The sequence below is a fragment of the Portunus trituberculatus genome, chromosome 8 (genome assembly GCF_017591435.1).
Source record: "Portunus trituberculatus isolate SZX2019 chromosome 8, ASM1759143v1, whole genome shotgun sequence".
Taxonomy (NCBI): domain Eukaryota; kingdom Metazoa; phylum Arthropoda; class Malacostraca; order Decapoda; family Portunidae; genus Portunus; species Portunus trituberculatus.
This window is the reverse complement of record NC_059262.1, coordinates 4,255,620-4,272,500: the sequence shown is the minus strand read 5'-3', so window position 1 is coordinate 4,272,500 and position 16,881 is coordinate 4,255,620. Positions and strand designations below refer to the sequence as shown.

Here is a 16,881-nt window from a genome sequence, read left to right as displayed (position 1 = left end):
CAAGGAATATCCTACGTTTGCTCCTAGACTGTAGGATATTCATGCAATAAAGTGTCCAATATCTGTATTTATTTATTCACTTATATTCCTGTAATGTATAATTTTTACATTTTTCTATACTTTATCCTTATGTCTTCGTCCAGGGGGTGGGTGGCAAGGTCCATCCTCCTCCCTTGCTGCATTTTATTATTAATGCAAACAATAAATATATCAATCAGTCAATCAAAAGCCCACTCGATCAGTAGCCAGTCTCCTTACAGAGCAGATAGAATTAGCCAAAAGACAGGGACAAATGCCTCTTAACATTAAACTGCATTTTGTCATCTGTCTATCCATTCGTTCATCCCAGCCAACGCACAGGAGAGAGAGAGAGAGAGAGAGAGAGAGAGAGAGAGGGGGAGGTATCTTTGGGCGAGTGAAGGGAAAGATATAGCGGAGGGAGAGGAGGAGGAAGAGGGAGAATGGTATAGGAAGAGGAGAGAAAGGGAGGGATAGGGGTGAAGATAATAGAAGAAAAGAAGAGTAAAAAGAAAATTAATTAATGAGAGAGAGAGAGAGAGAGAGAGAGAGAGAGAGAGAGAGAGAGAGAGAGAGAATATATACATTATACAGCATCATATCTAAGGGAAGAACCACACACTACACATTTAAGATTACTAAGCATTGTTTTTATTATCTTTATGGATACTGAGAAACGTCTATTGAAGCTTTCGTGGCAAGATTAATAGATTTTGTTGTGGGAATTTTTTGTGAGGTGATGCGCGTGTGCTGTCCTTAAAGATACGTCTGTGTGTCACCTTCTTATTGTCTTCTTAATCTTATTCTGTGAGCGTGACTGACATTGGTCTTATCAGGTCCGAGGTAAGCATTCATATTTCTCAAGGTGAGGTACATGTGCAGTATTGTCAAAGATTCTTTATTGAGATCTTGTATATTCCTTGAGTATTGTGTAGTGTGACAGGTTACGTTAGGTCAGGGTGGATCTTTGCGAGTGTATCTCGGAAAAGAATAAAGAAGTGTTCGACTTTCTGATACATATCTGAAACATGGAGGCGGGGTGTTCTGTGGTGACTTGTGGCTGGTGTGGCTGCTGTGAGGGTCTGTGTGGTGTGATGGGTGTGATGGGAGAGACAGTAATGATTGCTTCAGACTAAAGACTTGCACTTGATTGTTTATGTTTTGAAGGATTTGGCGGAGCGAGGAGCGAGGGGTGAGGAGGACAACCAGCACCACCACCAGCAGCAGCAGTGGTACATGTGGTGGTGCCCTGCTGCCCTGCCAGTGTCCAGCAGTGCCTGTGTGGCGTGAGGCGGGATGGTGGGCGCTGCAGCACACAGGCACCTTTGTTGGTGTGGTCACGGCACGTACAGCGCCATGCTTCCCCGCGACACACTCCGCTGCTGAGTGCTGAGTGCGGTGAGGCTGCCCTACCTGCCCTGCCTGCCGCACCCTCTCGTCCCCGCTGGCAAGGTGAGTGGCGCCCTCCTCACTCCCACCATTGTGTTGTGTTATTTCCCGCTGAGTGAAGTGCAGTGGGTGCTGTGCTGGGCTGTGGCGGCAAGGCAGGGCCCAGGCCTGACAGGAGCGGTGGTTCAGCGCGGGTCGCTGCACCACAGCCCACAGCGCTAACCCACACTGCCTTGCTCGCTGTTTGCTTACTTGGTTGAATGTCGTCCCTGACACAGTTGAGATGGACTGCCACTAGTACCGGGCACCTCACCACATCTTGGGTGTTCACAGGGAGAGTTGTTGTGGAGACAGGGCTAGCCTTGGTAGGGGGGGATGGTCTGTTCAGGGACTATGCCAGACAGTTATCCACCTGATATATAGGTGAGCCCGTAAGCTGAGGGGGCAGGGAGTTGAAAAGGCATGTCATTAACCCTTCGTGGAGCAATCCTTAAGGACACTAACCTGACCTAACCTAACCTAACACTAACACAACGTACAGTAGACACAGGACCACTGTAGGTGTTGGTTAGCCTTCACAGTGGTGCCATTACAGCATCCCTATTGTTTGCTGCCCTCACACAGGCTTTTTGCTCCCCATCACAGGGTTGTTGGCCAAAGGGGAAGAGATAAATCAGAGCAGGCACATGGTTTGAGGTGTAGCTTACCTGAAAAGTACATGAGGTTGACATATCGTTCCTTTGTTTCCAGACGCACACGCAATGACATGCACCTGAACATGGAGCCATCGGAGGACCCTTTCAAGGTGGAGCTGGTGGAGCCGCCAGTGGATGCAGTGTTCGGGGAGCGGCAGGATGAGATGCAGCAGCTGGTGGAGCATTTTGACGACCCCCTCATGACAGATATAAAGCAGGAGCCCAACAAGAACACTCTGTTACGTGTGCCGTCCTTCACCCCGCAGCACACCTTGAGGCAGGAGAGTGACCGGTGTGACAGGTGAGCACTGACCACCACACTGTTACTATCACTACCCTACCATTGTCCCACCATTAACACTTTCTTTTATGATTTTTGTATTGTAATGATAATATTTTTAATACCTCACATATTTAACATGACAAAACGATAAATGAAAGGTACTACTATCACTACCCTTCCCTTGTCCCACTATTGATATATTTTTTTAATTATTTTTTGTATTGTAACAGCAATATATTTAATACTTCACATTTAACACGACAAAATGATAAATGAAAACTATAACTCTCACAACCCTTCCTTTGTTCCACCATTAACACTCCTTTTTAATGATTTTTGTATTGTACCAGCTACATATTTAATACATTGCACATTTAACACAAGACGATAGGTAAATGAAAAGATAAGTAAAAGTGAAAAAATAATAAATAAATAAAATGAGGACTGATGTATTTAATGTGGTGAGAAGTAACGTTGATAATCTGTTTTGGCAATTGCATCATAACAAAATACCAAATAAACAGCCAAACTCTTCCGTAACAGCCTCTAACACCTTATACCTTATCCAGCATCTTTTCCTTTGCACACCAGATATAACCAAGACTTACACATCATTAATCTGTATCCATGAACATGTAGACAAAGAAATGGTAGTGTTATGTATGCACCTTTATTTGATGTAAGGTAAATCTGGCTAAGAGAGATGAAAACTATTAAACACTTACAGTAGATGCCAGTCCCCAAGCAGGTCTGAGAGTTAGCCAAAAGAATGGAATAAATGTCTTGAAACCTCCCTCTTAAATGAGTTTAGGTCACAGGAAGATGGAAATACAGAAGCAGGCAGGAAGTGTTTGTGGGTCTAAGATATGAATATAACATTTTAACCCCTTCAATAGTGGAACACATTTTTACCTTGAGATTAGTGTACGATTAGACCATTTTATTGACATAAGGAAGGGACAATGGAAAGGAGAAGATTAATGGCCAGTCTTCACTATTTTAATCCCCACATGAGTTTCTGAAGCTGTATATCACCAAATAGTAAGCAGAATCAATATGGAAATGCGTCATGGTACTGAAGGGGTTAAGTGTTGCTGAAGGTGATGTTAGTGAGTGCAGTGGCTGAATAATGGTAACCTCTCGCCAGCTCCCAGGACCAGGTAGAGAGCGAGCAGCAGGATGTGACGCACTCAGTGACCAACGCCACCATGGTAAGTGATAAGTGTATGCGATCTCTTACCAATGCTTGCTGTTCTTGCCGCTGGTCGTAACAATTTGGGTGAGGTTTGAGATTAAATAGATTTCAAGGACATTTGTAAAGATTGTGTGTATTATTTGGTGTGGTCTTAAATGTTCTGAATTTTTCCTCAATGTAGAATGCTTGTTATAATGCCATCACCCAAGAAAACAGGAATTTATGTCCACTAGAGTCTGATGAAAGAAATACAGATAATGAATAAAAATTACAATAAATTATGCAAGGTAATAAGTGAATGTTTTCATGGTCTTAAGTCACTATTGCCTCCGTTGTTGGTATAGCGAACATGAGGTACACTGAGGTCATGGAATCACACACACACACACACACACACACACACACACACACACACACACACACACACACACACACACACACACACACACACACACACACACACACACACACACACACACACACACACACACACACACACACACTCTTCACCTTGACTTGTTCCACTCCACCAGGTGACAGGCAAGAGGAAGAAGCTTGAGTACTTCACCTTCCAAGAGCTGCGGAAACTACTGAAGGTGGGTCACCCGGAGCGCCGTGGCCTTGGTGCCTCCCCGGGGCCACCTCACGATCTCCCACCGCGCCTCACCGAGCGTCACTTCCCTCGCTCCTTTCCCCCGACGCCACAGAACAAGACCCCGCAGAGGAAATGTTACGTGTGTTTCTACTCGTCAAGGCACCGGAAAAAGAGAACACAGACACGCTTCTTGTGCAGGAAGTGTGCTGTGCCGCTGTGCATCGAGCCATGCTTTGAGGAGTACCACACACTCTTAAACTTTTAGTACTGTGTGTAGACTAAAAACTTCCTGTGCTGAAAGTAGGAAGTGGTGTGTTGAGCTCCCTTGAACTACAATTCTCATGGTATCTACAAAGGTGCACAATGACAGTCCTGCTTGTGAGGCAGTGATGCTTAGGTGTGGTGCATGGGAGGAGAGCTGATGTGGGATGCTGACTTATAGACTTGTCCTTCAGAGTCTAGCTTTCATACTGTTCAACTCTCTTCATACTCTTTCTTTATGTCATTGTTTTCCAGCGCTGTTTTCCTTCCTGTGTCTCTTTTGTGTTTCTTTTCAGTAAGGTCATGGGAAAAAACGTAAGAAATTTTTGTGAAATCTATTAGTTTGAGTACAATACAAAATTTGAAATATTTTTGGTCCTGTAAGCACACTTCAGAGAAAAATAAATGCACAGTTGTGATGATGAGATGAGGTCATGTCAGGTCAAAGTGGAAAGAAGTATTTTCAAAAGCAACACTTGGCCTGATCATGACACAAGGATTCCAAAAGTGTGTTAGTTCCTAGAATCTCACCTTGAAAATATCAATGTGTTCCGCTACGGTGGTGATGTTCCTCGGTACAGACGTGTGGTGCTGTGTCACTGGTTGGCTGAGCATTGCACTCATTACAGAGAGGCTGCATGCTGTGGAGCTGCAGCTGTGTCTTAATGTTAACAGAGAAACTACTTAATGTTTAATGTACAGTATGGAATGAAGCTGCTTCCATGGGGCGGTGCAAACAGATGCCAGTGAAGTAGAATTTATGAATGTTTGATTTACTACTTTCCAAAGTTATGAATGAATGTTCATCAGTAGTATTTACAAGTAGGAATCTTTGAAATCATTATCCAAGTTTACAAATGATTTACTGTACCTAGAAGTATATTTTGAGAAAGGTTGTCATTCATAAGCTGTGATTCACCCACACTATATGGCTTTAAGGATACAAGACTGGCATTACATACAAGTCTGTGTGACAGTTTCTCATTTGTACTGTTGAGTTACATCTGTATGTGTGTTTGAGTGTCTGTGTGGCCTCTGGCTGGACACACTCAGCACTGGCATGGGCTGAGTGTGTGCTGCTGCCTCACATGCTGTCATGCTAACCCCCTGACTGACTGCTGTGGCTTGTCAACTGTAATAATGAAATGTGGAGCACGTTTACACTATAATTTTGAAAGACACCACTAACAGCAAAGGGAGTGATGTGTTTTTTGTTCTGTACAATCAGGTTGGTTTGCTGTAATAAGTGTCAGTTATTGTGCCGCCAACAGTCAGAGGGTTAGGCAGTCTCTTTTCACTACAGGAGTTTGTACAGTCTGTTGAAGTGAACCAAACATGTTTATATGGTGCTCTGACCAACACCACTCCACTAAAACCAAACCTCTTTATTCCTTCATTTCTTCAACAGAAATGAGTTATATGAATATGAGAATAAGAAATAAAATGATTTCATCCAACATACATCAATCCACTTCCTTGTAATAAAAGTACAAGTAAAGAATTCTCACTAAAAACATTATTAAAATTAAATTAAAGGTGTCACATCACATTTAAATATTAATATCATGTAATGCAACAAGTTAGATGCATGCAAGACTTAATACTAATACTATACACACATCTTTATGCATCATTACAGAAATACTGGAGTTTCCAAATGTATTCTCCATTAAATACACACACAGAGGAAAGGTGAAAGAAAACACAAACATGTATAAAAGGCACGAGAAAGGCATTTCCATTATGAGAGAGAGAGAGAGAGAGAGAGAATCCCACTGACAATAACATCAGCAAAAGTGAAGATGAGTACTTAATAAAATACACACACATACACAGCAAAGTTTTCTTCTGCAAAGTGAAATGATGCTTCTATATATTTTACATCAACAAATATCATGACTTGAGGCTGACGCTCTGAAGACTGTTACCGAAGTACTACTGAAAGGCTGTGTTCATAGCCATTACTACCGCTATGCTTGTAATAATAATAACAATAGTGACAGTGATGAGAATTATGATGGTGATGATGATGATGATGATGAAGGTGATGATTGGTCTATGTATAGTGACAATGAGAATTATGATGTATATATGCTGATAGACTATTATTATCATTATTATTATTAAGATTAAAGATTAGGACACACACACACACACACACACACACAGGTGGAAAGACTGTGCCACTGAAAGACAAACAAACCTGACAACACAACCACCTGATGCTCTGAACTTCCACCATGTTAAAGAGTCACCTTGGAGTGTTTTGGCCAAGCATCACTGCCACTTATGACTTTGTAACACATCCAACAAACCTCCTTTCTCCTCCTACTGCTTAAAGACAAACCCTTAATGAAAACTTCTCTTACTCCTTCTAAAACCTAAAGTAAAATTCTGTCTTTACTCGTCAACAAAACCACCTTAACACAATTATCTTCTTTCTGCTTCATGTCAACAGAACCAGCCACTCACAATGACAGTACCTCAACAAAACTATCTTCTGTCTTTACATGTCATTAGGAGAAGCCACACTCACAATGACATCTTCACACAACCATCTTCTCCTTTTTACTTGTCACCAAAACCAGTCACTCTCACAATGACAGTACCTTAACACAACTTTCTTCTGTCTTTACATGTCACCAAACATGTAAATCTTCACACAACTATCTTCTCTTTATACATGTCACCAAAAGCCACTAATAATGACAGTACCTTAACACAAACATCTACCTACATCATCACCTAAACCAGCCACTCTCATAATGACAACACCTTCACACAACTGTTTCCCTCCATCAACTCTACACCCTGGCACTTTTCCTCTTCCCCCTGCCACTGGAATCCGTCAGTGCCCTGGGCGAGGCAGTACACCTGGTGGGGGGCGAGGACCTTCATGAGGGAGGAGAAGGAACTGTAGCGTGTCAGCGTTGCCCGGTCGCCAATGAGAATTAGCTTCCTTTTGGCTCGAGTTAAGGCCACGTTGAGTCTCCGGCAGTCTGTTAGGATCCCCGCTGGCTGTGGAGGAAAGGGTGGTGGTGGTGGTGAAGGTGAGATACTGTGTGCTGTTAGTCATGTCTTACTGTCTATGTACTGTTAAGAAAACTAATCTGGTACAACTCTTGGTGATAGAAATGGAAAGTGTGTGTGTGTGTGTGTGTGTGTGTCAGTTTTTTTTCTCTGTTGTCCAAATAATTCAGTTTTTATGATTTTTCTTCATGCATTAGGATTAGTGTTCCAAACCTTGTAATCATGAAAACACAGGGATGAAAACATTTATAAACATGAAGTCGCAGCACCACAAGGCCATACAGAGCTGACAGATATTATAAGAGATACTTCTACCACCCAAAAATGCCCAAGAGACACAACTAAGCACAACTTTAGGATGAGCTGGACACCACGCGACTATCCACACTCATGAGGCAAAACAAAACACACACACACACACATACCTTATCACTGGATTTGCCGCAGCGCACAAATGAACAAATGATAGCCATCTTGTCCCTGCCCTGGTACTGGTCGACTGTGTTCACCTCCACCTTCTCCACGTCCTCCTCCTCCACCTCCTCCACCAGTAACTTCTTCACCAGCCTCACCTGCCCTCGGTATGGTGCAATGATACCAATGTCGCTGGCACCAAGACCCGCCTGCAAACAAGAGGTTTTTTCATGTAAGAGGGAACGCTGGCTAAGGGCAACAAAAATTATCAACAAAAAAGGCCCACTAAGATGCCAGTCCCCAAACATGGTGGAGAAAGTTAGGTTAGGTTACTAAATGGTGATCTTACAAGCTAGTGTGACTTATCCCTGTTGTGTGTTGTGATTCTTCAGTCAAATAGGCGTCAGGATTACACTTCACATACTGATCTATAACTCACAAGTCTTACAGTGCATTGGAGATGAGATGAAGAGTGTGACAAGCAACAAAGACAGTACGGTGGTCTGTGGCAATCTCTAACAGGAACAGCACAAAGAAATTTAGTGAGTGTGTTACACACAAGCCTTTGTCTCACCTTCAAAAGTGTTCTGGCCACCTCAATCACCAGTCTGGCCTCCCTGTGATTGGCCAGTGTGGAGCCACTGACCCTTGCCTCCTCAGTGGCCCCGACAGTGTCCACCAGCACCACGGCTCCCTCTAGTGTGGGTGCCACCACTCGCTGCAGCCACGGTGCCACGGCCCCCTCCCCCACCAGCCTCTGGAACGCAAGGTACAAAAGATTTATTAGTATTGAAGTTGTCAAAGGAAGGTATTTTGTTGCTCACTACTACACCTTTGTTCCTAACACTTGGTGGCTCAAACAGACATTGTATCTGGACTTTAGGGAATTTTTTCTTTCTACCAATTTGTTTGTGAACCTTCAAATGTATTACTTGTATTATTTCAGCATTTATGGCCATGTCAGACTATGCTGCTGCCTGCCTGCACTGGCCTGGCTGTACAGTGTGTACCTGGTAGTGTGGAAGGTCCAGGGTGGCCTGCTCCAGCTGTGGGGTAGCACAGGTGAGCTGGTTGTTGTAGGTGAGGAGGTTGGCCAGGGTCATGATGGGTCCATTCATGCGGTACTGCTCAGTGAGTGTGACGGTGACAGGGGAGCACAGCCGCTCAAACAGTGTCTCTGCCATGCCGTGCAGCGCGGCGCTCTCACTGCTCACCACCGGCGGCAGCTGCTTGTCGTCCCCCACCAGCACAAAGGCGGAGCACAGGAACAGTGGGCCGAGGGCCGCCACCTGCTGCACCTGGGCCGCCTCGTCCACAATGCACACGTCAAAGGTGCGGCGGGAGAATATGCAGTGGCCGAGGCCGAGGCATGTGGCGGCAACCACGCGCTGACCGGCATACAGCTCCGTCAGCTGCTCCACGCTGGTGACCTGGCTGGTCCGTGCCTGGTCCGTGTGGCTGGCCAGGTCGGGGTGCACCCTGTCTGAGCGCCCCACACGCATGAAGTCTATGCCCAGCTTGTGCAGCTTGAGCAGCAGACTGTCCAGGGCCGTGTTGGTGTAGGCGGTGATGAGGACGGAGCGGCCGAGTTGCAGCAACACCCGCACCATGGTGGCCAGCATGGTGGACTTGCCGGTACCTGGGAAGCCCTGCACCAGCATATAGTCCTCTGCCGCCAGTGCCCGGATCACCGCACGCTTCTGTGCCGTGTTCAGGTGGGCCAGCAGGGGCTTGCACTCCAGCACCCTGGAGGGCACACGCTTCTTGAAGGCCGGGGCGCCCCTGTCCACCACCAGGCGCCGCAGCACCTCGGCCCGGGGCTCCGGCAACAGCAGTTTGCCCAGGGTCTGCATGGGGAGCCGTAGGAAGTTTGTGGAGGAATTGAGGTCCAGGTGGTAGTGGTGGGCCATGCCACCTTGCAGGGGCCGGTCCAGCTCGGCCAGCACCGCCCCGTCCTTGAAGCCCTTCACTGTGCCACAGGCCAGCGCCAGCACTGTGGTGGAGGAGGCAATCACCATGCTCCCAACCTGCAGCCCCACACTGGCCAGGGGGATGGCCGACCCAGGGTGGCGCCGGCCCCGCACCAGCGTGTGGAGGAAACACCCACGGTGGACCTCACTGGGAGGAGTGGTGGCCAGCACCAGCCAGGCCAAGCACTCCCCCTCCTCCTCCCGCCGGGCAGCGTTGCGGCACCACAACGCACCGCCTCCACCGACCTTCTGGGCCGCCTCCAGCTGGTGGAGCAGACACCAGTGGCGGAAGTAGTCCAAGTGTTCTGGGGAGAGGTGTGCTGTGTGTTGGGGCACTAGGTCTGCCATGGGGTGTGGGGCAGCGGGCACCTCACCACGCAGCACCTGGTGGGCGGCACACGTCACCTTGTGTGGACACTGCTGGCACCCTCTCTCATGGGCAATGGGGGTTGGCAGGGGGGGCAGGCCGGGCTCCTCCCCTGCAGCCTGGGCAGGCTGGGGCCGGGCAGCCAGGTGTGTGGCTAGGTCGTTCCTGAGGCACAGGAGGTCCCGGCGCTCCTTGGCCTGGGCCACCTTCTTCTCCATGGCAGCCTCCCGCAGGTACAGCAGCAGCCCTGCCCCGGGGTCTGGCCGCCGGTCGGTGCCCATCATGGCATACAGGGCCAGCTGGCCACAGTGCTCCGGCGAGAAGCTGGCCCGGCCTGTCTTCAGCTCCAGCGGCAAGGTGGCCAGACCACCACCACCACCCTCGACCTGCACCACCAAGTCCACCTTGCCCTTCAGGCCCAGGCGTGGACACCAGATGTTCTCCTCCACCTCCTTCCACGTGGGTGATCCTGCCCTGCCATTTGTAGGAGGCCCCGCCCTGCCCTGGCCCTCCTCGGCCCAGGTAACGGCCACACCATGCCAAAACCTTGGGGATGAAGCCGGCCACATCCTGCCTGAGGGTGTCCACTGTCTGGTTCAGGCGGTACAGGTCCTCCAGGACCTTCGGGCGGCCCAGCAGGCCGTCCACCATGGCCTGCAGCCGCCCCTCGGAGAGCTGCCCCGCCCCACCCTGCGAAGCCTCCACCACCGCCTCCTGGAACAGCTCGTGCACCAGCGACCCAACCGTCATGATCACTGAGGGCGGCTCCATCCCGCGGTGCCACTCAGCCAGCACGGCGCGGCGGCGGCAGAACACACCCGCCGCCACGCTGGTGCTGCTCACTAGCAGGTCAGGGTGCACCACCACCAGTCCCTGCAGCACAGACACACACACACACATATTAGTACTCACCACCAACACCACCTCCTGTTATGTCATATTGATACTAATACTACAGCTGCACTTCACCTGTCCTTCAGCTGATTGTTTGCATCACACACACACACACACACACACACACACACACACATACCTGGTTGTTGTCGATGTGATAGTGACCGTCCACTGGATTAGTAAGCAAGATGTGAATAATGTCTCCATCACGCACCACTGTGTCAGACCTGCACACAAATAAAGACAATAGTTCCTCTCTCTCTCTCTCTTCCACACCAACCACTAAAACAACCACACACAGCCCTGTACTACATCTCAACACCAAAGCGTTGCTCCTCACTGCTGACTGAAGGGTGAGCCATGCAAACTAAGCCATCTTCCCTACAGCTTCTCTTCCAACACACTCCTTCCACCACACACGTCACAGCAAAGCCTCACCTCTCAGAACACTAACACATCACACAACACTCTTCCAGCACACACATGTTACATCAGTCACACCAGAATACTAACACACACCACACATGTCACATCAAAGCCTCATCTCTCACCACAACACTAAGATCCATACTCAGAAACACTTTATTCTCTCACCATGCCTATTTTCCAAGCTACAGAAATGACTAGTGAAGTTTTCAAGAGTGTTTTTCCAGTTAATAATGTAGAAATCTTGTCACTCTGCCTCTAGAACCGTTAAAACACCTTAAAAAACTCGCATAAATTAAAAAACAGCCTTTTGAAATAGTGAAGGTGAAGCACAGAAAAGATAAAGAAAATAAGCCTAACAACACACACCACACAGCATCACACAGCACATCACAACACTCACCACGTGCCAGCCAGAGTACAGGTTCTCTTGACGTTCTCCGGTGACAGCAGTTCAAGGTGTATGGTGCGTGTTGAGGTGTCTCTCTCTGCCACCACCACCAGATGTCGCCCAAAGCTGCCCTGGGACACATACGACTCCTTGTGCTTTCCTTCGTCCAAAAATTTCTTGACTATCCTGTAAGTTAATGGTGAGGATTGATAATGTTTCTTTTTAGACGGTACTTAGTGAAATTCCTGTCTTTCTTCCTTTTGTCCATTATTTTTTCATGATTCTATAAATTGTGCGGTGATTAATATGGGACTTGGCAATGATTTTTTTTTTTTTTATTGATGGTGCTCAGTGAAATTTCTGTCTTTTTATTTCATCTATTTTTTTTTCATGATTCTATAAGTTGTGTGGTGATTAATATGGGACTTGGCAATGATTTTTCTTTTTTTTTTTGACAGCTCAATGAAATTCCTGTTTTTTCTTGTTTTTCTTTTCATTCCTAATTTTCTATGATTCTATAATATGTGTTTCTTAAAAAGTTCTAAAAAAGTTGTGGTCTATGAAATCCTTGTTTCTTTTCCTTCCATCCATTAAGTTTATTTTTTACAAATTTATAAGTGGTTTGATTTTGAGATAAATATTTATAGAATCTTTTTTATGTAAGAAAGGGAAATCTGGACGAGAACAAAAAAAAAATAGATAAATAAATAAAAAAATATAAAAATAAATAAATAAAAAATAAACAAAAAGGCTCACTTATATGCCAGTCCCCAAGCAGGCCCAAGAGAACACGAGCACAACAATGGTGTTTTTGGTGCTCTGTCAAATCCCTGACAAGACACAACACACACACTAAGAGATGAAACACTGCAGAAAACTAAAGGAAAAGAAAACAAAACAAAACAAACCAAACCAAACCTTAACTAACCACAAGATAAGATAAAACATGAAACACTATGAAAAAATAAATAAATAAGTGAATAAATAAGTGAATAAATAAAAAAGAATAAAAAACACACACACACACACACACACACACACACACACACACACACACACACACACACACACACACACACACCAGACAACTTACTGATCACTCAACAATCCGTGAGCAGGTTTGGCATCCGTCTTTTCCTTGAAGGGCGACATCTCCCCGAACATCTCCAGGATATCAAGACAGTCATTCTCCTCATCGGTAGAAAGTTTCCTTGGAGTCTTGTCGCCGCTACTCTTCCCGCCAACACTGAGACACCCTGGGCCCTCATCAAACTTCCCTTCCGTTTTTACCTTAGCGTTTCCTGAGGTACTGCAACACTTAACATCCTCCACATCTTCCACATCCTCCACTTCCCTTAACACCACCTCACTGGAGCCCTTCATGGTGTCAGCAGTGTCATTTCCAGGAAGTTTGTGGTGTTGACTGTTGGAAATGCACGTTTTAGCCTCTTTGGTATCTGTGGTGTTTCTCTTCATTCCAAACCCCTGTGAGGCTTGGAGGATGTCACTGCTAAGATCCTCACTCATACTGGAATCCTGTGAGCTCTTCATGTCTGTGGTGGTGTTAAAGGGATCATTCTCACTAGTTCTTGATTCCTGTGAGCTTTTGATGTCTGTGGTGGTGTTAAAGGCATCATTCTCACTAGTTCTTGATTCCTGTGAGCTTTTGATGTCTGTGGTGGTGTTAAAGGCATCATTCTCACTAGTGCTGGATTCCTGTGAGCTCTTCATGTCTGTGGTTTCATTAGAAGCACCGGTATCATTGTCTCTATTGCCAGATTTCTGTGAACTCTTGGTGATTTCAGTGGTGGTATTAAGATTCTCCTCCAGTTTAGTGCCCTGGGAAGCCCTGACAGTGCCCTCATGACCCTCAGAAGTTATGTGACTTGTAATGAGTTGAGGTGTAATGTTGTCAATGCCACATGTCACCTCATCATCGTTGCCTCCTATCACATACTCATGTTTCAAGGCAGCTTTCCACACGGCCACTCTATCGCATATCACCTTGTGGTCTTTGGGTTTGGTCTGGTGTGGTGTGCTAAATAAGTCCTCAGAGCCATCAGACATCATGGCCACCTCTTCCTCCTCTTCCTCTTTACCATTACTCAGCTTCCCAAACTCAGACACGCTGCCCAGGTCCAAGGAGTTTGATGGGGATGTGGACTGTTTATCTTTATCTTTTTCTTTTGGTTTTCTTGGCCCTGTGTTCTCATGCGAGGTTTGGGATTCTGACAGGGTGTTGACATTATCTTTCCCTTGATTGAGTCTTGGTAAGGTATTCAACTTGTCACAAGAAGACTCTGACACTGAGAACTCCTCCTCCTCACCCACATCATCTGAGTCAGACAGGAAGACAGTCTCCTTAGTGGCGGCCTTCACTGCAGGACGCTTCACAGGAACATTCCTTGCCACAGACTTACTCAGGCTGGACAACACACTCCTGGTGCCCTGAGAACCATTCCTGTTCCTCACACTGCTTGGATTCCTAGCTAGACTTGCACCGCTGCCTGTCCCTCCATTACCCATGCTGCCATTGGTCTTCAGCAGTGTGGGGCTCTGCCAAGGAGTGTTAAGCCCAAAGTCATCCGAGAGGCTCTTCTTGCATGACTGTAGTTCATTCTCCTTGCCGGTGGTGGGGGAGGTGCAGTCCCTCTTGGCGGTGGGTGACACGCCGACATTGTGCTGTGCCGGTCGCTTTGCTGGCTGGGACGGGGCGGCAGCGGTGAAGAATGAAGTTATCCTCTGTTGGTTTGACACTTGTGGCACCTGGTGGGGAATTATTTAACTGTGCAACTATATACATGGCTTCATACATATATTCCAGATATATTTGTTCATTAATGCATTATGAGTTAGCTGACACACTAAAACATGAGCAATTGAAATATATGCCACATTCCATAAGCATCTTTTCACTAATACAATACCTCAACATGACCTTTTGAGGAAACTTTTTTTCTGGTTTATGGAAGAGACACTACCCAAAACAATGTTAAAAGAAAATAATAAATAAATAAAGACTCAGTGAAGTACCAGTGCCTAAGGAAAGGTAAAAAAAAAAAAATAAATAAATAAAACTATTATCTTGCACTTCTACATTATCTTCACCAACAACAACAACAACAACACACACACACACACACAAGAAACTGTCACATAACACACCACACCTTAAAATGAATGCCACACTGACTAACCTTTCCCTTTTTTGGCTTGCCCATGGTAGAGGGGTGGAGGGAGTGGAGGGTGGGCCAGTGGAGGGGCAGCCACTCAAGAGGACAGTCAGGGTTTTGGCCAGGGACCTCCGATGGTGATGGAAATCCTGAGAAAGTGAAAGTAATGAATGAAGTAATGTACCCACTCGTCTTTCTTACATCGGCACTGTGGAGATATGAAGACAAAATTATCAGCTAAGAAATTCATAAAAAAAATTCAGAAAGAAAATAAAGGATATACTCATACCTATCAAGAAACCCATCAAAGATAATAAGAAAAGAAAAGAATGGATGTATCTGCTTATCTTTCTTACATAAGCATTGTGGAGATATGAAGACAAATCATCAGCCAAGAACCGGCACAGAAAATAAGAAAGAATATAAAGGAACATGCCTACCAAAAAATCAATAAGAATGTAATGAATGTAGATGACAGTCTTTCTTACAGATGCATTGTGGTAATATGAAGACAAAATTATCAGCCAAGAAATCGACAAAGAAATAAAATAAAGGACATGCCTACTAAGAAACCCATAAAAAAAAAAAAAAAACATAATGAATGTAGCTTACTGTCTCTCTTACATAAGCATAGCAGTAATACAAAGACAAAATTATCAGCAAGCTTCGGGACCTCCTGGGAAAGTGAGTTTTCACCTAACCCCATTTTCCAATAGGGTAAAATGGTGTTAGAAATACTGGTAGAAATGTGATCTAGACTATGAGAATGTGTACAGTTACATGTGGTGTATTAGTTGAAGCTGCAGTAATAGCTAAAGGACATAACTACTAAGAAATTAATAACAATGTAATGAATGCAGCTAACAGTCTCTTTTACATAAGCATAGCAACATTATGAACCAAGAAACACAATAATAAGAAAGAAAATAATCAAACCTACTAATCCTTCATACAAAAAAAAAAAATTGTATAATCGTAATATGAAGACAAAAAATAATAAATAAATGAAAGGGTAAAAAATCAGTACCTTCGTGGGATAAAAGATTGGAGAGTTGTGGAGATCAGGCGTTAGATTTGCTGAATAAAAAGTAAAATCAACACATGACTTGCATTACACTATCACTCCATTGCCTACTTACCACAAATATGCCACACAATAACTGACAGGGATACGATACGGGCAGGGTTAACCACAATGCTACTCTATATATCAGCCTCACTTTGACAGCCTTCCCCCTCATATTTCACCAACAATATCCTTCATCGCGGTGTTTAGTAGTTCAGGAAGGATGTCAAGGCTCAGTAAATGTCAGGGGGAAATCAGTTTACTCACCTGCAGGATAAGAGGAAGGACCGCATCTGAATCTCCCTCCTAGGTCGTCAGTCTCCCCGCCAAATTTACCAAAACATTGCTCTATTTTGTCGACATTAATATTTTTGTTGTTTTTAACTTTTTATTACAGGAAAATGATGTATTATTTGTCCATATATTTATTTATGATCTATTTTAATCCTCCTTAGCGAATATATGTAATTTTAGTCTCGCAAATCACCTATGTAATCTCTAGCAGGTATATAATTCTCTAATCTGCTTTAACAGGTCTATTCAATTTTCTTTCAATGAGTCGTCTATGTATGTAATTATCTTTCGCATGTGGTATGTATAGTTTTCTTTAGCAAATGATCCATGTAATTGTCTCGCTACTGTCCTCTCTCGATCCCTCATGTTCAGCGTATACCTTCTTCTTCTTCTCCTTCTTCTTCTTCTTCTTCTTCTAGT

At 45.2% G+C, this 16,881-nt stretch overlaps 2 protein-coding genes across 2 annotated transcripts; one reads left to right on the top strand and one right to left on the bottom strand.

Annotated features, from left to right (window-relative positions):
• The first annotated feature begins 716 nt into the window (after positions 1-716).
• LOC123499573 lies at positions 717-6,531 on the top strand. The gene is made up of 5 exons (XM_045247724.1): positions 717-861; positions 1,186-1,470; positions 2,158-2,403; positions 3,533-3,596; positions 4,114-6,531. The coding sequence occupies exons 3-5, from the start codon at positions 2,174-2,176 to the stop codon at positions 4,438-4,440; spliced, it is 621 nt and encodes a 206-aa protein (XP_045103659.1). The 5' UTR covers positions 717-861; positions 1,186-1,470; positions 2,158-2,173; the 3' UTR covers positions 4,441-6,531.
• A 296-nt stretch (positions 6,532-6,827) lies between these two features.
• Positions 6,828-16,501, bottom strand: LOC123499548 (DNA replication ATP-dependent helicase/nuclease DNA2-like). The gene is given in 10 exon segments (XM_045247656.1): positions 6,828-7,454; positions 7,892-8,089; positions 8,455-8,637; positions 8,891-10,669; positions 10,671-11,090; positions 11,251-11,338; positions 11,941-12,114; positions 13,022-14,694; positions 15,126-15,250; positions 16,435-16,501. Coding segments are annotated over 9 exon segments (4,797 nt in total). The 5' UTR covers positions 15,150-15,250; positions 16,435-16,501; the 3' UTR covers positions 6,828-7,196.
• Positions 16,502-16,881: the final 380 nt, after the last annotated feature.

Coding starts and splice junctions, on each gene's coding strand:
- LOC123499573 (XM_045247724.1), top strand. CDS start 2,174: ATGCACCTGAACATGGAGCCATCGGAGGACCCTTTCAAGGTGGAGCTG. Junction 2,404..3,532: donor GAGAGTGACCGGTGTGACAG/GTGAGCACTGAC, acceptor ACCTCTCGCCAG/CTCCCAGGACCAGGTAGAGA. Junction 3,597..4,113: donor CAGTGACCAACGCCACCATG/GTAAGTGATAAG, acceptor CCACTCCACCAG/GTGACAGGCAAGAGGAAGAA.